General features: G+C 44.3%; 1 protein-coding gene across 1 annotated transcript in view; it reads right to left on the bottom strand.

Moving 5' to 3' along the window:
* Window positions 1-1,395: 1,395 nt before the first annotated feature.
* Window positions 1,396-27,274, bottom strand: part of RTKN2 (rhotekin 2) — a gene marked incomplete at its 5' end in the record, with an annotated part of 154,299 nt that continues 128,420 nt past the window's right edge. The window contains 2 exons of the mRNA XM_082268252.1: window positions 1,396-2,545; window positions 3,262-3,369. Of these exons, the coding sequence (XP_082124378.1) occupies window positions 1,998-2,545; window positions 3,262-3,369 (656 nt within the window). The 3' untranslated portion in view covers window positions 1,396-1,997. The remainder of the gene's footprint in view (window positions 2,546-3,261; window positions 3,370-27,274) is intronic.

The raw sequence follows: 27,274 nt of genomic DNA, 5'->3' as shown, positions 1-27,274 counted from the left end.
CAGATACCATGTAAGTGCAATACTTGTATACTGATTAAAGTCTGGCAATTGAAACAGAGAGCACTAGATTTCCTCTTTTCATTTTATATGCTTGGGGACGAATCTGGAAGCATTTTTGAGCCGCATACTCTGCAGTATAAGATTGCTCTATAAACCTTGCTGGCAAGTGCTGGAGGCTGTGGTCCTTTTGGAATTAGAAAATCACATGCTGCGTTCCTGTGGAGATTTACATGTTTTTAGACCCTGTGGGGTCGATTTCGTGAGGTGAGAAGCAGATAATGCTTGGTGGTGGGAAGTTGTGAGCACAGAAGTCACACCTGTTGTTATTTCACCAGTGGACTTTACTTCGCTTTCCTTTTGTTTTATACCACCTCAAATTATGGACTGTCTCCTGCTTTTATGAACTGGTTTTATTATGATATTGATTTTATTGGTTTAAAAAGTGATTTTACCAATTGATTATTGTATTTTATCACAATTAGGATTCATCAGACTGCGCTACACTATATTTTAAAAATCATAGGGAATTGTCACATTATGTAAAATTTGGTTGGAATTTTTAATGGATGGCAGAATGACTGACATTTGTCCAACACACCTTTGATAAACAGATCCCCGTTTTCTGGAAACATCTCTCCTGCATTACATAAAAGTAAGAAAAAACCCATACCTTTATCACCAGATTCCAGAATGTAAGAACATTGGTCTGGTCCAGCTGTGCCTACTTGTAGGCACTACTACCGATCTAAAAGATCTAAAGCCATCACCTCTAGTTTTGGATAGCCTATACAAGTGGTTTCAGCCCATTGGTTTTTTTTTTTTGCCATTTGACTCCCCTGATTTTTTTTGCCCAGAACAGGAAGCAAGTAGAAATCTTTCCAAAATGCAGGTGTAGTAGGGCTAATTCCCAATTGGATTTGACCTCAGTTCCATGGACAACTGTAAAATGTTTGACTTCCTATCACTGTCCTGTATACAATAGTTTTCACAAATCGAGAGGCTGAAGTCACTCCAGGGGAACAGACCATAAAAACCAGAGTTCTAACTTTTCCTCATATTAGCCAAAATTAACCTTCTATTTTGACTGGACTGTATTTAGAATACAGTTTTAAAATAGCAAAATCAAATCACCAAAGGTAAATATAGGTATATTAGCATGGCCAGTTGAAATAAATGCTTGGTTAAAAAAAAAAAAAAAAAAATTTACTGTGTGATACATCTACTTTAAATAAAAAAAAAAGGTTTAGCAAAGAATAAAGCCACAGAATACTTTGCACTGTGTGATTTCTGATGAGTAACTGCTGTCCATAACAACCAGCTTCAACTTCACTTTCCCAGCAAAGTTACAGAATTAAAATACAAAATAAAAGAAAAAAAAAATCACTGCCTGTTATAGGCATCATCCTAGTTTTCATAAACCAGCTTTTCATTATCAACCATTGTTACCATCACAATACATTTCTTACATTCCATGCTTGCATACTATTTTCTTATATTTCATTAGTAGAGATCATGAACTGTAATAGAAATTACTAAGGCTAATGATTGTGTAGCCGGAGCTCAGGACGGCATCTGGCACAGACAAGAATTTATGTCTGTGAGTCAACTTAAACTGACATTTTACTTTTGTGTTCTGTGCGTAATTATGAGGCAGAACCGTCTGCAATCCAGCGGATAATGATAAAAACGAAAACTTTCTTTGAAGATTAAGAGCCCAGTTTTCTTTCAGGGTATTCAAAAAATTCTTATACATAGGCTGAGAACATTACAAATAACACGAGGATAGGATTGTGATTAAAAATAATAAGCCAATTATGCTATGTAACAAATTGCTCCAGGGATAGAAAAAAATAAAACTATTTTCACAAAATTCTTTGTAGAAAATTAAAGTCAATTTTCTGTGGATTATTCCAGTTTTAACATCTAATATAGAATTAAAAATAATTAAAAACTATATGCACACACATGCCCCATGAGGAATTATAGACAGGATGAAGTCACTCTTGTATCTGAAGCCATGATCTGGGAACCAATCGTTCTTTAATGGACTTCTGTCTTGGTGCTGGTACTGGTCTGGAAGGACAAATCTCTTCATTGCTTGTCTGAAGCTGGTCGTTATCTGAGATGTTTTTATCAGACGATACTGGCTTTTGTGGGGCAGTCATTGGCCTTTGGAACTGCTGCATGATGGAATTCAATTTTGCATCCAGAGACTTGCGAGAAAAGCTTGCTCTTGGCCAAATGTTCTCCTTTTCTGATGGGTCTGACATTTTTGATTCTCCAACTGTATATGGGGTCTTATTAGGTGGTGGTGGTGGAGCCCTTCTCTTCTTTCCCTTGATATCCATAACATTCTCTACTTCTCCTTTTAAAGGTGGCAAAAGTGTGTTCTTCTCAACTTGTAGTTGGTGGTTACCATCAAATAATGCTCCCCAAGGAGGTGGAGCAGTGTCTTCATGTCCAATTAGGAACTGCCCATTGGTTTCTTCAATTTTCCTGTGCAGTATATCCGTTAAGCTCTCAAACTTCATAGGTGAACCGATGCCTAAAAGTATAGTTATAACACATTTAACAGATGTTAGGACATAAAAGAGGTCTGCTCCAACATGTGAGCATTGTTTTCTTGTTCAGCCATCCTGAAAGCAAACTTCAAAAATAGCCATTAAGAGGGCTCAAGACAGGCTGAATACACCATTTTATTTTATCCAAAATGTACAGCCTTATTTGAAAAAAGGGGCCATTTCTTAACTGCAGTTACACTTCGAGACCCCTAGAATTACCCTTTATAAAATCAGATCAGTATATGATGAATTCTGATTGGTTGTTGTGGGTGAGAAAACTTAAGAACTATCATTCTCTCTTAAAGGCTATATCAGAAAGCGAGTGGACAGAAATATCAAAAAATTTGCTTCTGGCTTGTTAAAGCATCTGTGGCTGGAAAAAAGCCCATATAAGAATAAACATGCTGTATGCATAAAACTGCATAGTTCACCGCACAACTGCTGTATGGCTCACTTTTTTCTACAGACTACAATGTCTTGCAGATTCTCCCAGGATTATGTAAGCAAAGTTAGGGCCAGAAGGGAAACAAAAGCTGCACAACACAGTGGAGGCCAGGTTTGACACCAAAAAGGAGATTGCAGTCAGTGCGCAGGAGGCTTCTATTTAGAGCACACAAGGCTTGGATTATGCATTTCATGAAAACACATACACTTCAACAGTTCCCTTTAAGCATTAGCCTATGTAACAAATGCCACTTACTCATATCATGATACACAGAAGTAGCCTCTTTTGTTGAAAATAATGGTGGTTTTCGCTGCGATATAATCTCCAATTTCATAAGTTCTTCAGAACAATGCTTCCACTGACCTGACAAAGGAACAACAACGTTAGCAGGGAGACCTTTTCATTTACACTACACAAATTCAGTACAAGCTAGAGGTTTCCTTTGAAATTTTTGTGAAATATACAGAATTAAATTCACTAAAGCAAGAAACATGTTTGTAGCTAACACAGTGACAAACTATATAGGACATTGTATAAGTAGGGGGAGTAAATTGTTAAAGTATGGAAAATCCTTTTGATGCAATAATACAAAAACTTCAGAAAGGTGATCATGCCTAACAATTTGTAACTTATTTTGGACACTACTTTTCCCAAATTATACAATATAAATAATTAAGCTGGCGTACTGGGTCAGTGCACCACATCCCTTATTGTTAAAAATAAATTTTCACATACACTATATTACCAAACGTATTGGTACACCTGACTTTACACGCACATGAACATTAATATAATCTCAGTCTTAGTCCATAGGGTTCAAAATTTAATTGGCCCACCCTTTGCAGCTGGAACAGCTTCAACTCTTTTGGGAAGCTGTCCACAAGGTTTAGAAGTATGTCTTTTGGAACGTTTGCCCATTCTTCCAAAAGCACATTTGTGAGGTCAGGCACTGAAGTGGACGAGAAAGCCTGGCTCGCTTGTCTACTTTATCCCAAAGGTGTTCTATCTAGTTGAGGTCAGAACTCTATGCAGGACAGTCAAGTTCCTTCACCCCAAACACACTTATCCATGTCTTTATGGACCTTGCTTTGCGCACTGGTCCAAATCATTTGGTTTGCGGGGGGGGGGGGGGGGACTATAGTGTAGGGCTGTTTTCAGGGGTTGGGCTTGGCTCCTTAGTTCCAGTAAAGGGAACTTTTAAGGCGTCAGCAAACTACGACATTTTGAACAATTTCATGCTCTCAACTTTGTGGGAATAGTTTGGGGATAGCCCTTTCCTGTTCCAACAGGACTGAGCACCAGTGCACAAACAAGGTCCTTAAAGACACGGATGAGTGCATTTGGGGTGGAAGAACTTGACTGGCCTGCAGAGACCTGACCTCAACCCCACAGAACACCTTTGGGATGAATTAGAGCAAAGACTGCGAGCCAGGCCTTCTGGTCCACATCAGCGCCTGACCTCACAAATGCGCTACTGTCAATCATTCCCATAGACACTCCTAAACCTTGTGGACAGCCTTCCCAGTAGAGTTGAAGCTGTTATAGCTACAAAGGGTGGGCCAACTTAATATTGAACCCTAAGGACTAAGACTGGGATGCCATTAAATTTCTTGTGTGTGTGTAAAGGTAGGCATCCCAATTCTTTTGGTAATCTAGTGTATGTGAAAAGGTGCATTATGGGAATACTGGAGATCTTTAAAATGTACCAAGGCCTTAATGGGCTCCCTAGGAAATGCACATATCTTCTTATATTTTTTATGTATCATTTTAAACATGATAAAATGTATATAGAATACATCTGTGTAGCATCTGTGGAGTCCTAGCAGGTTTCGTTATTCCAAATTATACAATTTACTTGTATAGCAGTTATGATTTATGGAGTGCTGTGTTCGTCGATGAACGAAAGAGACATAGGCTCTTTTGGAGAATCTAGTTTGAGAAGCATGTCTCAAAAAAGCTACAAGAGACAAGGAAAAAGAAACAGGAATCCACAGATACGATAAAAAGATTAAGGATTCAATTTGGAATAAGCTTTGTCTCAAGATTTAGCGGTTCCATCCACAAGTGAAAAGTCTATGGAAAATACAATCCAACAGGCAGATTCGGATACCAGCTCATTCCTACGCAGAAAAGGATATATCTAGGGGCACTAGGGGGGTATATCTAAGGGCACTAGGGGACATTTCATGCTCTCTGGACAATATCCTAATCCTGTCTCAGGACAAACAAGTCCTGGAGAGCCACCTACAGAAAATCATGGACACACTGATCATATACGAATGGATAACCAATTGCACAAAGGGCTAGCTCATTCCTATGCAGAAAATGATATATCTAGGGGCATGCTTCGATACCCAGAAAGAGGCGATGTCACTTCCACTGGAGAAGATTCCTGTGATCATAAGAAAAGTAAGAAGAGCTCTAGCGAGCAAGTCCACGTCGGTGTCCGAATGTCTGAGTCTCCTGGGGTCCTTTTCATCCTCTTTCCAATGGTGAAGTGGGCTCGGTGGCATCTACGCGCATTTCAGTGGTGTTTTTATCCCAGTGGAGGAGGGAAGTCTCTGTCACAGATGATTCCGATAACACTAGAGATGAAGTCCGAAATGTGGTGGTGGATGAGACCGTCCAATCAATAAATTCAACACAGAAAGCATAGTCTCCAACATTTTAGAACTGAGATCAACCTGTATGGCTATATCCCATTTGGCACCATTTCTCAGAGGGAAATCTCTCCTGTAACAAATGGGCGGCAGTGGCCAATATCCAAAACCAGAGCAGAACAGCAGGTCATTATCCAACGAGGTAGCCCCGATCTTAGCTTGAGACGAAAAGAATCTTACCAATCTCATATTCCAGCTTTCCAGAATCAACTGGCAGATTTCCTGTCCAGAGTTTTCACCAACAATAACTAATGGTTTCTGAACCAATGGGTATGTCGGATTTGTCAGCAGTGGGGCACCCCTCAGAAAAACCTCTTTGTATCTCCACTGAATGCCCAGACATCTCTATTTTTTGTGAGATATACTTCCCAGGAGTGGATGCTCTAGCCCAGCCATTGATTTTCAAGAAGGGATGTGCATTTCCCCCAGTTCCACTAATTTTGAGATTCCTTCAGCGCCTGGTAGAGGAGAAAGTGACCATTCTAGCGGTAATTTCCTACTGGTCGAAAAGACCTCCGTTCACACGGTTCTTTCAAGAATACACAACCTCCTGACTCAGGGGGACTTCATCCAGCTGCATCCAGAGTTTCTGGATTTGAGGGCCTGAAAATTGAGCAGAAGAGGTTGATCCCATAAAGTAATCCACACACTGCTTCAAGCCAGAAAATCGTTCACCAATAACATCTATTCCAGAATTTGTCAGAAGTTTTCAGATTTCGCAGAGGCTAACCATTTTGACACGTTAAAACTGGAGGTTCATGACAGTCTATTTTTGCAAAGGGGTTTAGATTTAGGTTTGATGGTTAGTATCCTTAATGTACAAGTTTCTGACTTATCAGCTTTAACAGACACCAGATGGGCTCTAAACCCTCTAAACTAGATGTGGTAAGGACCCTTAAAAATGGTACATTGAGCTAACACAGTCTTTCTGCAAGGACCAATGCCTGCTTGTCATCCCTAATGGCGTTAGGCAAGGGATGGCGGCATCCAAAAGAACTATAGCATGCTGGATTGTTTGCTTAATACAGAAGGCTTATCAGGCTTCTGGTCTCCCAGTTCCTACGGCAATTAATGCTCACACTACTTGGGAGAGGACTTCTTCCTTGGTTGCTTTAACAAAGGTTTATCCAGAAACAATTTGTCGTACAGCAAGCTGGTCAATAATCACCACCTTCATGGCTCATTTATTGCTTGGAGCCAGGTGTACATGGATCCCGGGGAAAAAAAAATAAAATTTTGTAAACTCAAAATATGTTTTTTCCTCCCCGTGAGCGAGTTATTTACCATATGTATACTGCCATGGAAGCACCAGGAAAAAGGGAAAATTGAATACTTACCTTTCTGGAATTTTCCTTTCTTGGTGCCTATCCAGAGCAGCATACACCCTCCCCTTTTTCTCTATTAATCAGCTTTTGAAACTAGTTAAAAGAATGCATTTTCATCCAGCTCAGGTTTTATAGCTCCCATCTTTCAACTGACAAGTCATCTTGCAACACCAGATTATACCAGCAGAGAAAATTTGAAAATCACAGCTCAAATAATTCAGTATGGAAAAAAACACTGCATTTTATTTTAAATTCAAGTCACCCAAGTACTACAAGCAGTTGAAATTAGGTCATGCTGTTTTTTCTTTTCTTCCACTTGCAGGATATTTTGCATTGACTTGACAGGGCAGCAGTAATTGCATTTATCCAGTGTTAGCTATTGATTGCAACTTGAGATACATTTTCACAAGTGAATGCCTTTGTGAACATATAATGTAGTAGAGCTGTGGAAGACGTAACACAGATATAGGCCATCGCCAATTAAAAACTTATGTTAACTTCCATCAAAAACCAAAACGATTTTGGGGGATAAAAGGGAAGACCAGTTTGTGCGTTTTTAATTTAAGTGTTCCCCACTGGGGAGATTTATTCTGTGCAAAAAAAAAAAAAGTACCTTGACATCAAAGCCCCCCCCCTCCCCCACCCCCGCACGTACATTCCCCGCACAAGTAGTAATAGGTCCAACCGACTCTCCCAAGAGGGCCTTTAGGATGACGGATAGATCCCACATAGGAAAAGGGAGATTTCTCACTGGTCTCTCGTTTCTTTAATCAGCCAATCACCCAGGGGTTTATGGCCAAGGATACTTCTAAAAAGACACTTCTTGCCAAAACTTGACTCTTTAGGGTGCTGACAGCTAATCCTTTATTTGCCCCTCTTTGTAGACATTCCAGTACTGTCACTGGGCTACCTACACCCAAGGAGCTTCCTGCACACCAGCTGTTAAAACGCTTGCAGGTCTTAAGGTAAATGGCCCACGTTTCCTTTTTCCTGCTACTAAGAGTTGCAACCAAGTGATATGAAAACCCCTTGCTCTTCAGCAACTCTTCCAAGTTCCTCAGAAGCCAGGCTGTGAGATTCCAATGGCCCACCTGGGGACAGGAAACTGGGCCCTGAAAGAGACATTACTCTAGAACTTGTAGAATCAAGGGGGTTTTACTGCTAAACCCTTCAGGACTGAAAACTACGGTGTCCTGGGCCAGTGTGGTGCTATGAGCATAAGGATAGTGTCCTCCCCCTGAAACTTCCTCAGGACCACTGTTATTAGTACCGGTGGGGGAAAGGCATAGCATCTGGGGAAATGCCAACTCTGAGAAAGAGCATCCACTCCAAGAGCCCTGTCCCACCTGTTCAAGGAGAAGAGCTGTGATTTTGTATTTTTGCCAAGACGCAAACAGATCCACGGATGGCATCCCCCATCTGAGTGATAAACCTGAAGACATCCTGATTCAGGATCCAGTCACCTTCCCTTAAGGTTTTTCTGCTCAGGAAGTCGGCTAATTGGTTTAATTGTCCCTTTTGGTGAACCGCCAACAGGGAGAGCACTTGGGCTCCGGCCCACTTAAGAATACCTTCTGCCAGAGCCCACAGAGACTTGCTCCTTGTTTCCCCTTGTCGGTTGGCATAAGCAACTACTGTGGAATTGTCTGAGCGGACCTGCACATTGTGTCCCTGTAGTTCTGCCTGGAAAGCTCTTACAGCCAGCTTGACTGCTCTCATTTCTCTCCAATTTGAAGATCGCTTTGATTCTTCGCTCTTCCAGGATCCCTGCACTAGTTGGGAGTCCAAGTGTGCGCCCCACCCTGTGGGACAGATTTGAGACCCTTCTCCTCCACTAGAGGGATCTCTTTATACGTACTGGTACATGAACTAAGGACTCCAAAGAGCTTTGAGTGCAGTCCCATACCTCCAAGATCAACAGTTGTAGAGGGTGGAAGTGAAGCCCCGCCCACTGCACCACTGAGTTTACGGCCTTCGGCGACCCCAGTGCCAATATGGCTTGTCTTACTGATATAGATTGCTTTGTAAAGGGCCCATGGCTGTCTATCTTCTGACTGTTCTCTAAAGGAAGAAAGACCTTTTGAAGTGTGGAATCTAATTCGTAGCCCAGAAAGGTGACCTTTTGCGCAGGTACCAGACTGGATTTTTCCAGATTCAGGAGCCACCCCAGGCTCTCTAAGAATGGCCTTGCCTCCAGTAGATCCCTGGACAGCTGCTCCTGAGAAGGGGCAAACCGGAGCAGATCCTCCAGGTAGGCAATGACTGAAATGCCTCTGAGCCGCAAAGAAAGCCAAGGCTTCTGCCATGACCTTGGTGAAAATGCGGGGAGAAGAGGACAGTCCAAAAGGAAGGGCCTAAAATTGCAGGTGTATCGTGTCCTCTTTCATCCTTATGGCCAACCTGAGAAACCTATGACACCCTTCTAATATGGGAATATGCAGATAGGCATCTCAGGTTTATCGAGGCCATGAAGCAGTTCGGAGAAAGGATAGCCCTTACCGAGAAGATCAAAGCCATCTTAAATCTTTTGTAAGCAATTGAGAGGGTTAGGGCTTCAGGTTCAGGATAAGTCTGTACTTGCCTGAGGGTTTCCGCAAGACAAAAATGTGGGAATAGAACCCTCCGCCTAACTCCTTTGGTGGTACTCTCCTCCCTGAAAGAGCTGGGGGATCAGAGGGTCATGAGGAAGACAAGGCCGAAGCCCTTTCCGTGCTTGTTTGTTTGTTCAGTGACAAACATCTTGCGCGGAGGGGAGCTTGAAAAAATCTCCAAATGATAACCCCTTCTTATGATCCCCAGAATGGACTGGAGGTGACCACTTCCCACTGTGGGAGGAAGGCCCCCAGTCTCCCTCTCACCGTGGTCAGCTTGTCATTGGGTTTTCTGTTTTCAGGAAGGCAAAAAAACAGAAAATCGCCCCCCCCCCCTCCTCTTTGCTCCCAAGATTTTTTCTGCCCTTCAGACCTCCTCAGGGCAGAGAAGTTTTTCTGAGACCAAGACTTCTTTTTGAAAGGTTCAGTATGTCCACGTTTGACAGGAAAGGATTTTTTCTTGTCCGCTGTCCGATCCAGGACAGTTTCCAAGCCTGGTCTGAAAAGGTGGTCCCCTGTAAAGGGAATCCCGCACAGTTAAGTCTTGGACCTGCTGTTGCCCTGCCAAGTCTTGAGCCAAAGAGCCCTCCTTGCTGAATTGGCTAGGGCTGAAGGTCTAGTGAACACGCGTACCGATTCGGCCGAAGCATCCACAATATAAGCCACGCCCCCCGTAGAAGCATGGGGAAGGAAGACGAGATAGTCTCCTTTGAGGTGACAGTGTGCAATTTAATCTGGGTTAGCTAATACTCCAAAATGCTGGCAACCACCGTCATAGCCATGGCGGGTTTAGGATTCTCGAATGAGGAATCCCAAGCTTTTTTAAAGGAGAGAATCCATCCTTTTATCCATGAGTTAAAGAAGAAAGCCCATATCCTCAAAGACTAGGTATGTTTGCCTTGAGACCTGAGAGAAGGGCGCGTATAATTTTGGTGACTTGTTCTAAACTGACCCGTCCTCTTAGGAAAAGGGAAATCTCCTTCTCAGGTCTCTGGAAAAAGAAAAGCTTCCTTTCAGGATCTTGCCATAACTTTTTGACCACTTCCACCAGGACTTCATGTACCGGGGAAGACCCTCCTTGTTTGCTCGCCTAAGCCCAGATACATTTGGTCATGAAGAGACAGTCTTCTCCTCTTGGATTCCTAAAGTGACGTGGATTGTTCTCAAAAGATCTTCCACCTCTTCAAGGGTTAATTTGTACTTCGAAGCTCTAGTGGACTCACCATCCACCACTTCTGCTTCTGACTCCCCCTGGGAGCCTTAAGGTGTACCATCACATTCCTTCTCCCTGTTTTTCAGTACCCCCCGGCGTTTCCCTACTCGTAGAGGGTACCACTGGTGGGGGTGGAGCATTCTCCTGCTGTGCTGGCTGAGGGGAGTTCTGGGGCTGAGGAAACTGTACATTTGAAAATAAATCCTTAAATGACTGAAAGGTGCTAGAAAGCTTCTTGACAGATGCAGCTAGATCAGTACTTTGCTCTGCCGAATGTTCCCCAACTAGGCTCTCCACACACTTTACAAAGCGCCTTCGTTCAGGATTCCCCCATATTAGCCTTGCATGATGGACATTTTCTCTTCGAGCTATGTGGTGATTTGAATTTTTCTGAGACCTTACTCTGGATTACAAAAAGAAAAAAAAAAAAAAAAACAACACACTGACTAAGAACCTATCAGGACCCCCCAGCACATAGCGCAGCATGCCCAATAGGGAGTGTATTTGAGACCGACCACCACCAGGGTCCCAGAATTACCACCACAAATCCCCCCTCCCCCTTTAGACCACAGGGGGGAAGGGAACCCCCCCCCCCCAGGCTTCTCCTACCTTAGGATGGCTGGTGCTGGCTTCACTAAGAGCAGTCCATGAGGCCTGTGCCTCCGACATGTTCTTGGAGTGGTCCCGCCTGTGTGCCTGTAGCTGTCCCCCAGCTTCTGGCTCGCACCAGCCCATCATCCCTCCCGCTCTTCATTACCGTGGCCAGAATCGGCAGTCGTGGCTATCCAAAGAAAATGCCCACCTCTACCGGAAGGGACATCGCCCATCATCCGGTCCTGCAGATCCATGCTAGCAGCAGTGCGGGAGGCCGACTGCACCTCCGCCACGCTCCCACAAGCGTGAAGAGCGGCCCCCACAGCCTCGGACCTCTACTGAGGAGAAGCTGGGGCGACGTCCTAGGTGGCCGAAAGGTAACCGGGTCCCTACCCATATGTCAGCCACCATTGGAGAGGCCCTAGCTCTCCCCTCCAGAAAACATAGAATCAGCCCCCTGGCCAATCATCCCTTGGTTCCTGGCGGTGTCTCCCCACTGGAGGAAACACCAGAACTGAAGGGCGCCGGCTAACAAGGGGCTTAAATCTGTATGGATGGGGCGGAGTTTCCTGAGAAGGGAGGAGCCAGGGTCTCTCAAAGGTGGCTGTCCTGAAAGACGATAGGGGAAAGTTTTGTTCCCTATACTAGGGTCGACAGTACGGTATTTGTACATTGATATATCCTCTCTCAAGCTTCTCTTCTCCAGAGAGAATAAGTTCAATGCTTGTAGTCTTTCCTCATAGCGGATGTCCTCCATTCCCCTAATTATCCAGCACATCCTTCCTGAGGAACTGGATGGCATACTCGAGATGCGGCCGGATCAGAGTCTTGTAGAGTGTGAGAATAATCATTTGATCTCTGGAGTGAATCCCCTTTTTTATACATGCCAGTATTCTGTTGGATTTGCTTGCAGCAGCTTGGCATTGCATGCCATTGCTGAGCTTGTTGTCTACTAGGACCCCCAAACCTTTTTCCATCTTATATTCCCCAAGAGTTTTCCCCCTGGTGAGTAACTTGAGTTCGTATTTCTGGCACTAAAGTGCATTACCTTACATTTTTCAACATTAAACCTCATTTGCCATGTAGTTGCCCACCCCATTATTTTGTTCAGGTCTTCCTGTAAGGTTTCCACGTCCTGTGAAGAAGATATTGCCCTTCATAACCTAGTATTGTCCGTAATAGTACTGATGGATTAGAACCCCTCTCAGGTTTCTATTGCAGTCACTGAAAATTAGAGAAAATCCAAAATGTTGCGCTCCAGAATAGGAATACAGGGGAAATTGGCCAATGGGGACACTTGATCTGGTTAGGGTTATTTCCTTAAGGTTATTATGAGTATTTTCCTTCCAGTTGCATCTTTAACTACTTGCTGCAGATATACTGTGGTGAGACAGCACGTGCAGGCTCAGTCACGTGTATTATATGTATATATACATGCGATTGAGCCTGCTGCCTTTAGGAGCGCCTCTCTTTTGACTACTGTTTCCCGACCTGTAATCACTGGGTCATGTGATCGCCATCATTCGTAATCAACCGGTCATAAATGGCTTTTCATTCATGAACAGCTTGCTTAGTTTTGTAAACTGATTGGGCCAAAGAAATCACATGGTACCTAGTTACCTGTACCATGGGATTAGCTTACCCACTCACAGAACAAAAGCAAGCTGTTCATGAATGGGAAACCCATTCATGACTGCTAAAGCTATTGCTTATACAGTAATCATCACTGTATAAGCAAAAACTTTTTTTTTAATATATATATATATATATATATATATATATATATATATATATATATATATATATATATATATATATATATATATATGTGTGTGATCATCACCCAGAGTAGTGTAGCGTCATGGTGACAATTCTAAAAAAAAAAAAAAAAGTTAAAATAACCTTTAAAAAAAAAAAAAAAAAAAATACCATTTTGTTTTTCGTACCATCATCAGTCCGTATCCCTGATCAATGCTACACCAGTCATATGATGATGCAGTACTGCATGGTGACTGTACGTTAAAAAAAAAAAAAAAAAAAAGTGGAAAAAATGGGATTTCTGTACTTACCGTAAAATCCATTTCAGTCCACCGGACGGACGTAGCTGCTGCTTATTCATAGACTTATTACCCCACTCCTAGTAGGGTAACAAGCCCCTCCTACTAGGAGTGACCAGGCAGAGCAAAATGTTTTGACACACCAAGGAGTCGGTACCCCCAGGCTATTACCCTCAACCTCACGACTGCATTTCCAGTTTAGTTGCAAGCAGTGGAAAATAATCAAAAAACCCTCAGAAAAAACAGAGGGGTGGGAGCTACGTCCGTCGGTGGACTCAGAGAAATGGATTTTAGGGTAAGTACAAAAATACCATTTTCTCTTTTGTGCACCGACGGACGTAGCTGCTGCTTATTCATAGACGGTTGGGACGTCCAATAGCAGTAACCACTGAGTGATGGGAAAGGAAAAAACAAACCAAAAGGAATGCAATTCCCACGGCTTAAGCCCCATACACACGCACAGATCGTCTTCATACAAACGTCGGCGGACGAAAGATCTGCCGATTGTACGCGTGTTAGTATGGTGCCTCCGACAGCTGTCTGCACACAATCCGCGGAAAAGAGTCTTTCTTGCAAACATGAAAATTTTTGTCTGCGGACACCAGAACGGACGATTGTTCGCCTGTCAGTACAGAAATCAGCCGACAGACCGCAGATTTGCAAGACTGGGCATGCTCAGAAAATAAAAAACACAGGGAAAGTTAACCATTACATGACATCACTTCTGCAGTCAGCTGAAGTCTGCGGACAAAATTCTTGTGCTGTCCTTGTGCTGTCTTTGCACTTTTCAACAGACACCGACATTACGGGGAGAAAAGACGAACATTTGTAGGACGACGATCTGTGCGTGTGTACGGGGCTTAACATAGCCAACAAAACATGAAGCCCAACAAGGAACAACTGCAGCTCAAAGTAACAAAACCATAAAGGAGGAGCGAAAAATAAAACGCTCCTTACACAGCGGCCTGCAACACCTTGTGGCCAAAGGATGCATCTGCAGATGCCAGCACATCCACTCTGTAAAACTTGGTAAATGTGTGTACGGACGACCAAGTGGCCGCCTTAAAAAAACCTGCAGCACCGACGCTTGATGGCGGAAGGCCCAGGAGGCACTCAACGCCTGCATAGAGTGAGCAGTGGCAGGGAAAGGTGGAACCTTGCCCTTAAGAGAATATGCCCTCACCACCGTCTGTCTGATCCATCGAGAGATGGTCGCTGCAGATGCAGCCTGAACCTTCCGGGGTCCATCCGTATTCACAAACAGAGAGTCCGACCGACGAAAGGACTCAGTACCCTCCAGATACACTCGCATCGCCCAAACCACATCCAAGTAATGCAAAGCAATTTCCTTGGGATGGGAAGGTTTCAGACAGACAGAGTGACGGGAGCACTATGTCTTCATTCAGATGAAAATCAGAAACAACCTTAAGCAGGAACGACGGATTAGGTTGCACCACCAACTTAACCTATGTATCACCAGATACGGGGAACAGCAAGACAACGCCGCTAGTTCAGACACCCTACTAGCAGAGGTGACAGCCACAAGGAAGGCAACCTCCTGCGACAAGCCAAGCAATGAAATGCGCCAAATGTTCTCAAAAGGAGGATGCCGAAGAACCAACAGAACCAAATTAAAAGGTCCCAAGGAGGCACAGTGGACCTTTGTGGGGGGCGGAGCCAAATGCCAAACCCCTGAAGAAAAGTACAAATCAAAGAGTGAGTAGCCAATGGACGTTGGCAATATACAGCCAAGGCAGAGACCTGACACTTAAGAGTGCCCAAAGCGAAGCGTTGGTCAACCCCTTTCTGCAAAAAAGCCAGGATCATGCTGACAGCAAAGGACCTGGAATGTAGACGGGACGCCTCACACCAGGCAATGTACGCTTTCCACATACGGTGATAGAGCTTCCTGGAAGTGGACTTCCTGGCCTTAAGCAAGGTAAGGATCACCGAGTCGGACAGACCCCTGTCCTTCAACACCTTGCTCTCAACAGCCAGGCCGTTAAAAGCCAGCGACCGTAAAGCAGGATGGAAGATGGGACCCTGCGACAGAAGATCTTCCCACAGAGGAAGCGCCCACGGACCTGCCACCCGGAGCTAAATCACGTCGGCTTACCAGGATCTCCGGGGGCCAATCTGGTGCCACCAGAATCGTCAAAATCCCCTCCGGCTCGACCCTGTGAAGGAGACAAGGCAAGAGATTCAGCGGAGGAAACGCATAAAGGAGCCTGTACTGACTCCAGGGAGCCACGAGGGCGTCCACGGCCTTGGCCAGAGGATCTCTGGACCGATCCACAAACTAACTTTTTCGGTTTTGACTGGATGTATACAAATCCACATCCGGGGTTCCCCACCGGAGACACAACTGGTGAAACACTTGCGGATGCAGGGACCACTCTCCCTGATTCAGAGTCTGACGACTCAGGTAATCCGCCTGCCAGTTGTCTACGCCGGGAATGTACACGGCGGACAGGGCCAGAACGTAAGATTCCGCCCAGCGCAGAATTTCGGCAACCTCCAGAGCCGCCAGGGCACTCCTGGTGCCCCCTTGATGATTGACATATGCCACGGCCGTGACATTGTCCGACTGGACCCGGACTGGACACCCCAGGAGAGCATCCATCCAATGGAGTAGACTCACCTTGATTGCCCTCAGTTCCAAAACATTGATCATTGATCGGAAGACTGGTTTCCTCCATCGTCCAGGTACCCTGAAACGTTAAGAGTGCCCAGCAACCCCCCCCCCAACCACCCAGTCAGACAGGCGTCTGTTGTCACTACCGTCCACAACAATGGAAGGAAGGATTTCCCGTGGAGAAGGTTCGATGGAACCAGTGCAGATTTCTGAAGGTTGAGAGTCCAACCAAACTGCTGTAGAGACTGAATGGTCACCTCAAAATCCCATTCCAATTGCACAGCAGAATCTGCTTGGATCAGGAGATCGTCCAGATAACCCAGAATGGATTATGCCTTTCTGCCGAAGCAAAGCCAGTATAGGGGCCAACACCTTGGTGAAGACCCTGGGAGCAGACGCAAGCCCAAACAGCAAGGCTACAAATTGAAAATGGTCCTGGCCCACCGCAAAAAACGGAGGAACCGTTGATGGGCCTGACAAATGGGAGCATGGAGATAGGCATCCTTGATGTCGATCGAAGCCAACAGGTCCCCCTGATGCAGGAACGCCACTACTGAACGCCATGCAAAACTTCTTAACGCGCACACACCGGTTTAACCGTTTGAGGTCTAGGATTGGAAGCAATTTTCCCTCCTTCCGGGGGACAGTAAACAGGTTTGAATAAAAACCTCGAAAGCGTTCCTGATGAGGAACTGGAACAATCACACCTTGGGACAGCAAATCCCGAATTGCATCCTGCAATCGGGCAAGCCGGTCTGAGGACAGTTGAAGATTGGACGTAAAAAACCTGTCCGGAGGACGGAAACACCTCGTGAACCCACCTGTCGTGCAACAGAGAGATCCAGTGATCCGGAAAGAAACGGATACGTCCCCCCACCCCCAAAATGGGTAGGGGCGCCCCTTCAGGCAGAAGAGGTCTGTTTGGGGGCGCCGGGACCGGAAGATTTCGGCTTCCCAGCCCACCGTTTCCTGGTACCTCTACCACCGGAAGACGGTTTGGTTTGCTGCGACCCGGGCATACGGAAAAGACGCTTCTGGGCAGTAAGGGGCCTTGTTCTTAGAGGAATGGGGAAGGAGCATGCTCTTACCCCCGATAACCGTCTTGATCAATTCATCCAAGGAAGAATCAAAAAGGCGATTACCCTGAAATGGGAGATCAGCCAAAAGCTTTTTAGAAGCCTGGTCGGCTGACCAAGACTTCAACCAGATCATACGTCTGATAATCACACTAACCACCAATGCCCTGGCCGCAAGCAGGAGAACATCCAGGTTAGCATCGCATACGAATTGCAGAGTCTGCAACAATTGTTTAGTAAGTTCCAGCGTAGCTGACGGCAACCAAGTGACCATCAGCGCCTCTCTCAGGGCCTTCACCCATTCAAACAGTCTGAGAAACCAGAATGGTAATCAGGGCAGGCCTGAGAATAGATCCCGCAACCGTATACAGTTGGCGAGATAAGATCTCAATACGTCTATCCGCCGGATCCGACAAAGACGAGGTAAAACCGTGGACTTATGAATACCATATATCTGGGGAGCCTTTAAGGAGGGGTGGGCTCCCTCTAGTCACCTGTCCTCCATCTATCCCATTAAATGCATGTGCTCTCATTGTAGAGACTCTTTAAATTGTAGAGTTAGGGACTGCAGATTACAGGGTGCCTTGCCGCGGCCTGCAGCTTACGCATGTATTTGCAAATGTGTGCAACCAAACCCCTGTTTTTAAACGCATACTGTTAGACAGGTCAATTCGGTTGGTCGCTGGTTGGTAAGTTGTGACTGGAAATCTCTTTGTTTTTCTATATCTGGGGAACCACCCGAGGAGGAACTGTCCATTAACGTAAGATCCCTTCCTCAAACGGATAGCGTCTAGCCAAGCGTTTGGGAATCGCAGGGGTGCGATTGTGACGCTGCCACTGCTCTTCCACCAAGGTGGATAAAACCTCTGGACAGGGAAAAACCCTCGCCGATTTTTTGGCCCTAAGAGACCCAAAGGAAACCGAGTCCCCTTGCGACTTTGAAATCGCATCCGTGAGTTTAAGGGTGTCCCCTCACCGAGGATATTAGAGCATCCACCATTTTCCTGTGCTAAGGCGGATGTAGAAACATCCTCCTCCGCATCAGAAACATCTGAATGCGGAGACTCATCCACCAGAAGAGGGTCTGCGTGGCGGGCGACCATGTCAGCCTCAGAATCCGAAGCCTGCGAGGAGACAGGCGAGGAGCGAGGGCGTTTCTTTGAAAATGCTGCTGCAATAACCTTGTCCATTTTTTTGGACATTTCTTGCATAACAGACAATAAAGACACATCATGAATATCAGATGCTGGCCCCAGAGATACATCAGGACATCAGGAGTCGCAGATAACCCCGAGGAGTCCATGTTATAAAGCTGGCCTATGTGAGCACTACACGGAGCAGATAGGGACACGTGGAAACGCTGGAACATGCACCGTAAAGGGTTAAAAAATGCACCACAGGTCCCAGCAAGTCTGCCGCCCCCCCCCCCCTGTGTGTACCGCACCTTTAAGAGGCGACCGCTGCACACAGAAAACACAAGGTAACCCTGAACCCCCCCTGAAAATGCAGCAGTAGGCCCAGGAATAGCACCGTTACCAATCCAGGAGCAGCGTGTCTTCACAGCGTGGCAGAGAGAAAAGAAACGCCCATCACTTCTCCACCCACCAGAGGCAGTAGCTTCCCGCTCTTCTGCACGTCCCCGGTCTCCAGGCAAAATGGCCGCCGGCCCCCAGGCAGAGACAACCCACAGGTTGCAGAGACCTGTGATAAGGGCGCCAGACCACCAAAAAATGGCGGCACACGCCGCCGCACATGCAGTGTCGAGCCTACTAAGGGCCACCTAACCACAGGCCCGGGGGTCATGGCGGGGGTCTTCCAAGGTGAAGTCCCAGCAAGGAGCCGTTTGGCCACTCTCCTAAGACCAGGCAGCTAAAACTGGAAATGCAGTCTTGAGGTGGAGAGTAATAGCCTGGGGGTACCGACTCCTGGGTGTGTCAAAATCAAAATTCAGCCTGTCCCTGTTGAAATGGGAGAATTTCGATCCATGTATGGCTGGGCTTCAGGAAAGTGAGATATCCTGAACAGGACACAACTGGCATGAGAAAAATAAACTGTTCCCCAATGAAAACATTAGTTTTGGCATTAGATATACTTAAAAATGCAAACTTTAGATATATTTAACTCTGAACTTCAGACATTGTGTAGCTGAATATTTTCACTGTAATCATTTTTCCTCAATGTGTAAAATCATATGATTAGAATACTATGCTATACACAAACCACAGGGCTTTACAACATTATTCAATTTTAAATATATATTTGTATTCATGATTTATGTGATCTGCAGGCAGCTGTTGTGGAATGTCAGGAACTTGTCTAACAGCTGTTCCAATCCAATTCATATGGTGCTGACAGCTGCCTATAACAGTTCATTAACACAAATGTATTATTTCCTTATCTTGTGTTACCACCATTGTATGAATATTAAACACAAGGCAGAAACTAAACACTGGCATATCAAAACGGTTAGACTTATTTGGTCAATTCATGGTCTGCAGCTGTAGAGAAAAAAATCTAAGCAAAGATTTTTATTTGTTTAGATTTCGTTTGTTATGGTACAATATGTGCAAAGATGGCAAAACATGAAATTGAAAAAGAAATAGGAAATGACCTGTTGCTGGACTAGACTTCCTAGTACATATACAAAGTATAGCAAAGTAATTACTTGGCAGCAGTACATTTTCCCCTATGGCAATCACATGGAAAACGTACAATTCTCAGCAACAACAGAAGTAAAGAAATCCTCATCAAAGTAATCCGGTACGGTTTTCTTTCTGGATATAAAAAACACTTAAAGCAAACATTTCCTGGAGAAGCCCGATGAGTGACACTGCTGAATATATGAGTTGCCCGGGTTGTCAAGCTAGCCCCAATGGCTTTATTTTAAGTCACTTACCCAGAACAAGAACGTATACAACATCGGAGTTTCCAGATTTGAAAACTTGTTTTAGACGAATGACGAAGTACTGAAGCCAGAGGATCAGTGTTCACCTTCAGCCCCACAGGACTTCTTCAGGGTGTTTTGGTGCACATACAACCCCCATGAACCACTTATGTTGGGACTGAGAAAAAAGGGGCCTATGATTGTAGCCTCTGCTTCTTTTTCAGTTTACTTTAGCCTCTGCTTCTTTTTCAGTTTACTTTAAAATAAATCTGCACAGAGACAAATATAGGAGCTGCCATGCTGATCTTTATCAGAAAATACTAGCTGTTTTGCCATTTCTGATACTTTGAGACACAGACCTGAAACAAACATGCAGATCAAGATATTCAGAACTCATTAGAAGTCATGATGCAATTGGACCAGCATGACTAGAAGGGAGCTAGTATTTTGAGAAGTGAAGGTCCGTCTAGATCAGTGGTTCTCAACGCCTGCCCCCAGGACCCACTAACAGGCCAGATTTGAAGTATTACCTTAGGGAGATGCAGACTAGAATACTGCAATCACTGAGCAGCAAATAATATGACCTGTGAAGCATTTCAGTTATCTTGCAAACCTGGCCTGTTAGTGGGCCCTGAAGACAGGAGTTGAGATCCACTGGTCTAGATGAAGATGACCTTTAAAATTTCAGTAAGATTAATTGCATATTTCAGCACTAAATTAACAATGATGGTCTGAACAAATGCCAGTTGTTAGGTTGCCATGGTATATAGTAAACTGGGTGCCATTTCCTTATTCACCCTGCTTTACTATGTCCCTGTAGCAATCATGGCATGTCTTTTCAATGAAAGTGCTGAATATTAGTACTTGCCCAAGAATCAATCAGTAGCATCAATCAGTAGCAGCAGATGCAACAACAGAACTGGAGCAAGCCCTATTTTGAGAGGAGACTCAGCTTACAGAGGATAAAAAATAAATAAAGTTAACAATTTAGGTCTGCTTGAGATAGAAAAGGGGGCCAACATGTTTTCTGGGTCCAAACTGCATAAAGCTTTTATTTTAAGAAACCCTAAGGTTAAAAAAAGTTTCCATATCCAGTATGCACAGGCTCAGCCACAGATCATGTACTGTGTGCAGTTGAGGTCTTATAAACTCCGACAAGAGCCAGGCAGTTACCACACAACACCAGTATAGTGCTGTAAGTGGACAATGTCAAACTGTTTTGCCAAAACCCTCTCCCCAAAGGGGAAGCAGGACTCTGGTACAATTCATTTATGTTGGAAAGGTCAAAATAGGCAGGTCAAAATAGGCAAGCCAAAATGAGCAGGACATGGCCAACATCACAAGCTGTCCGTGCACAATTCTAGTTCTGGAATCCTTGCAATCGGTGCAACTACCCAGAGCCACAAGTGTGCTATGAGAATCCATCAGAATATTCATGGGCACACTTAGACTCCCATCTCTACCTCCCTCTGTTGGCAATCTTTATGATGTCAGATTGGTTGGGCCATCACAGCTGGGCAGCAAGTTTACAAAAACATGTGTTGAGGGAAGCCACTTTTCGAATGCCATTGGTGTGCAGAGAGTTCATACAGTAGCTGCTGGATGTGGGGAGATCTGAGCAGCTAGTAAAAGCAATCAGGAAAAAAAGTTTAAACACCAAACCAAAGTTAGAAACACTGAAACAAAGTGGCAACACAGAAATGAAGGGAGAAAAAAAAAAGGACTCATAAAAAAACCCAGATTGCAAAAGGTTTTGGGTTGCAACCATATTTCAAATGAACAATAAAGGCCAAATTCTAAAAGTCAAGCTCTCGTAGTTCAAAGATCCTTCTGAAGTTCTGTAACTGTTTGGCTGTACAGGAGGTACAAGCAGACAATTATACTGAGAGTCTGCAGAAGCCTGGCATTGCACCTGCAATCTGCTGATCATCAGTGCAATGCTCTAGTCTACAGGCTTCTTAGAACAAAAATAATAAATGCACATTTTTTATCTGAAGAAAATGTATGCACTATGCAGTATTTATTTTTATTACAATCTAAACTAATCTAAACCAATCTAAACTAATGCTGCAGCAATGCACTGTAGAATGGGGCAGACTAAGTTCTGTCAGAGGAAAAAGCTATGTTTACTGTGTCCAAAAGGCATACCTCGCCACTTTAGAACTCCGGGACACTTCAGGGGAATGGAGACCTGCAGCGAGCACAGCACACTGTAGCAAAAAGTGGGTGTAGCCCATGGGTGCTCAACCTGACTGTAGCCAAACCGTTTACTGTGGGACGGGGCTTAATGGCCATGGTTAAACAAAACCCAGGCTTCCTTGCACCCACAAAATACACTTTAAATGCTGTGCCACAAGCAAGAGTCTCAGACACCTACTGTACAAAAAAAAAAAAAAAGCTCCCTTTACGCAAGATTTTGCGTACACTGAAAATGGATAGAGAGCCAACACATTGTCTGAGCCTACCTTAATCAAGAACTTTAAAATAATCAGGGAGGGACATGGCAGACGTCCTGGGTGCCTGCACAAGCGTGACCCTGCCAGGTAAGTTAGCGGAACCAAGTTCAGGAATATGTGCCAGCACTAGACTCAGACTCCAGGCTGGATTTGTGGGACCTTGAGAGATTTACTTGAACTCTCAGGATGGTCCCGCCAAAACTAGAATTAGTTGGGAGGTATGCCCCTCCCTGTATACACTGCCACCTCCTGTGCATATTACCACCCTCCATAAACACACTTTTCCTCCTGCGCAAAAGACCCCATTCACTGTTCGCACTGCTGCTACTGCACACTGCCCCCTCTTGCACACAATACCCCCCAATGTATATTACCACCACCCCTCCCAGACAACTGCTTCCTCCTCAATGTTACAAAGCCCCCCCCCCCCCATACACACTGCCAATCCTGCCATTTCCCTTCTCCCTCCCCATATGCATAATAACCCACTTTCCTATACACACTGCCTCCTCCTGCACATAATACTCCTGTACATACTGGCCTCCATCCTCATTTACATTGCCCTCCTTTCTCTTGTACATGGTTCATGGAAATCTGAGGCATCTAGTTGCTAAGACACTGTACTAATTGCCAGGCAAGTTTTAAAGCTGATGCTGCCACTGCGACTCCCTACATCGTTAAGAAAACAAATTCAGACACACTCTGCTTACATTCCCGAGATAGAGGGCCAACCTGTTGACCCATCCAGCTGCATCTTACCTAACCACAAATCAAGGATGCCAGGGCAGTTGCAGTGCCACCTTGTCCTGCAAGAAGAACGGATTAGCTGCAATGTACTAGTCCTGACTGGAGACTTCACAGGACAGTAGACTTGTTACATGGGGCAGCTGACAGTCACAGATGGAGCAACCCTACTTCTGTCCTACAGAGAAACTGCAGGTCCAGTACAGTCTCACTGTACTGAACTTGCTTCTGCCACCCATGTGACATGTGGAAGTGCAGGACAAAGGACAAAGACCAGATTTGTGGGATGCCAGAATTGTGTTGCAATCTCGGGACTATCCCGCTGAATCTGAGACAGCTGGGAGGTATGGGAAGGAAACTTCCTGGTAGCACAATGAAGCAATGTTCTTTTCTGGCTAAGCCTGGTTTCCCATCCAGGGCTGCCGATAGGTGGGTGAAGTTAGCCCTCGTGTACCGGGAATGGGTCCTATCAGTTAAGCAGGAGGCCTGGGGCAGTGAGGGGACTATTTATTAATTTTCAGGTGCAGACAGTGTTATCCTTTGTACCATGGCTCCCAATATTTAAAGTTCCAGCCTCTTCTATACTAGACCCACCCAGGCAGGCTTAATTTCATTGTCAGGAGCCACAATTAATGCCTGCACCTAAAAAATTATTAAATAGTCCACTTCTCTGCCCCTACCCCTTGTGAACAGCAGCGGTCCCAGAGACAGAGCGAAAACTATTGAAAACGGGCCTTTCCTTCTCCCCATTCACTTTCCAGAAAAAGGTATGGACAGTGTGCCCAAACATTTTTTAGAGCATCAAGGCAAGTCCGCTAACGGCCTGAGAGTGGGTTATTGAATCCATGCCCAGGGGTCTCCAAACAGCAGAACACGATCTGCCAAAGGGAGACCTACTGGATATATGCTCTTGACGTATTGTGCCAAGGTGGCCTAAATGAGAAAATTGGAGCGTCATACTGTAAATTCTGATTTCTTCTTGCTTTGGGAAACCCACATTTATAAATGATCGTGGATGGGATTTAAACCAGTGAACCTTGGTGCTGCTGGGCAGAGGTGCTAACCAATGAGCCCCTGTGCTGCCCTAGTTTATTCTACTTTACAATGGATTCCTTTCTTACTTCATACAACATTTTAAATTTACTCCATTCTTCGTATAATTCGAATATACTGGTATACACAGTTTTGTTCCCCCTGCTGCCGTTACAGAATTATATTGATTTACTGAATGTTCATCTATATTCTCCAGGCATATATTGATTTACTGAATGTTCATCTATATTCTCCAGGCAATGGTACTATGGAAATTCCCCTCTCCCCAATTTCGATGAATATACTTTTTATTACCAATACATTTTTATTACCCTTCTTGGTCATCTTTAGGATTCACCGCAGGGTTATGTTATTTTTCCATGTATTGGATGACTTGCTGGTGATTTCTTGTTTTTTTACCTTATTATATTATATTTGTTTCTAAATATTTTATTATATATACACATTTTTTTGACAATATTTTTAATTATGCTGGGAATTGTAGTCCTTCCTCTGTCTAACTTTACATAGTTCCCATAGTTGCTTACAAATCTTTTAGAATGTATACTTACCTATTCATTATCTTACTAATTGACTGTATATTGGCCGTGATATATCGGAGATTCTCTTTATATTGCTCACTGATATTGCCCCATACTCAATTCCTTTTGTTTTAATTATTCTCCAAAATGTTGTACCGCCCCATGCTTGCCCATTTTCCCTATTTATTTGAGCTCTCTTGGCCCAGGTTCGGGTTTGACAAAGGAGCATCTGCACATGCTCTGAAAGATATAACCGCCCCCTTCTGACATCACTTCCAGTACATGTGCTCCAAGCTGGTCCTGGAAGTTGGTCGGCCATCTTGCTTCTGGCATCGGTCTTTCCCTCTGCTGTTGGTCAGCTAGCGAGGATCCAAGAGAGCCTCATCAGGAAACCTCCCACCACTGTCTGTGCGGGATGATGAGTTTTATACTATCTTTCTTTGAGTGTTTTTAACCACATTATTTAATACTGGGATTGCTGCACTTAGCTACCCTCTCTATTTTTTTTACCATAAACTTTTCATAACTACCATCACTCTACTCCCCATGTAACAATTTATATTTTTACACTTTTTTGGGGAACCCTAAGCTAGAACGATGTCCAAGTCTCCCACAGCCCCATGAGATACCGATATAATGTATTCCTGAAGGCTTGAGGGTACGCTACAGAGCATACCCTGTTGTGTAGGATCAGAGATTTGGTGCTTTCTGTTTCTTGCAACAAGCCCCTGAGGACAAGCCACGGCGCACGCATGTCATCAGGGGTAAAACTGGCTGCCAATGCAGTCAGGCAGCGCAGGACTGTGCGCAGTAGTGGAGTGGTGAATCACTATAGAACACCTCTGGATTTGCTGGGCATGCAAGTAGGTTTATTATTGATAGCACAGTGAAAAAGTATAAGTGTGGGGGGGGGGGGGGTAAAGTATCTAATAATTCCTGGGCGTGGGCAGGGTATTCCCTATTGCTCCATCAGTTCTCTGCATTGCTCCAGCTCTGACTCTTCGGCCCCTATACGCTCTGCTCTTCTGCAGTCCAGCCTTTCATGCTGCTCATCCTTGGCACCTGTGCACTCTCCCACCACCAGAAGGGGCAGAGAGGACTGGAGGGACTGAAATTCTGACAGCTTCTACAACGAAATGCAACAGAACTAAGCTGGATGCTGTGATAGCAGCAATCCCACACAATATTAAGTGCCATATATAATGTTCTACAGCAAGAAGTGAGAATTACAATGTCAGGACCGCAACTGAAGACATTTGGACCTTGTTTACATTTGCAGTACCTGTTCACTGCCCCTATGAAAGGTGATTTGTGGGGGATAGCTTTTCAGAGGAATTTGATAGCCAGCTCAAGGGTGATATGTCCCCTCCTGGATGCCGGTTTTAACACTTAAAAGGCCATGTCACCTTAATGCAACCACCTGCATTTCATGCAGTTATGGTGTGGCCCTATTCACTTAAATGTGCCCCGGAGAAAGAAAATAAAAATAAATACAAGCATTTAGGCTCAGCAATCTTGTTTTTGCCATAAGCTGCCTATGTAGACAGGGCTATATAGGGTGGCTGGAATCAAAATATTGCTATTTTTTTGATGCATCCCATTAATCCACAAATAACTTAATATGTCAAATTTTCCACTTCATTTAGAATGAAAGAATTTTCTTCTATGCAAAGTTTATCAGCTTTGCTATGTCACACAACACGGGGCCCTAGTTTTAAATAAGTCAATCAATTACAAACTGTTTTATCTTGGCTGAAAAAGTTACTAGTCGAGCCATCTTTCCTATCCAATAGAGCAGAAATGTTCCTGAGAAAGTCCAGGTGTTTAGATTAGAAAAAAAAAGTAAATACAAATGTTACTCCTAAACTGGGCATATTTTTTTATACACATTTAAATGAAGGGCAGTCAGAGGAAAAGCATATAACTGCTTCCTTCTCAAGTCTTTAAAACTATTTTCAAAAACTAGGTTTTATAGAAGGTCTTAAGAGCAGAGCTTCAGTGTGAAAGCCAACACTCACTCAAACAACTCCATAAACACAGCGAATGGCCCCCGTAACACGGAAATAAAAGACTTGCAACTAAATTAAGTCTCTTATGTAGAGTACAAACTTCTGGCGCAGAAGTCTGTTATTTAGAGTAAAACTTTCTGAAATTTAACTGAGGGGGGCTTAAGTGCCCAGAATGATTTTGAAAATGTCAAACAGTAAAAAAGAACCAGAAAACTTTGCTTTGTTAACCATCATTTACAATAACTAAAATCTTTCTTGGCAGATAGCCAAGTTTTCTCAAATACTTCCTTTCCTAGAATACACTAAAAACATTTTTTTTTTTTTTTTCTTTTACACTTCCACTTTTGCACAATTCACATTTTTAAAAACTTTTGTTTAAAATTTGTATTTCTATAGCACTTTTCTTCCTGGGGGATGAAAGGGCTTAGGAGCTAAGGAAGTAATCTTGGG

Source organism: Pelophylax lessonae (genome assembly GCF_965119305.1).
Source record: "Pelophylax lessonae genome assembly, chromosome: 9".
Lineage (NCBI taxonomy): Eukaryota > Metazoa > Chordata > Amphibia > Anura > Ranidae > Pelophylax > Pelophylax lessonae.
Note: the sequence above shows the minus strand (reverse complement) of the source record. Positions and strands in the feature narration are given on the sequence as shown.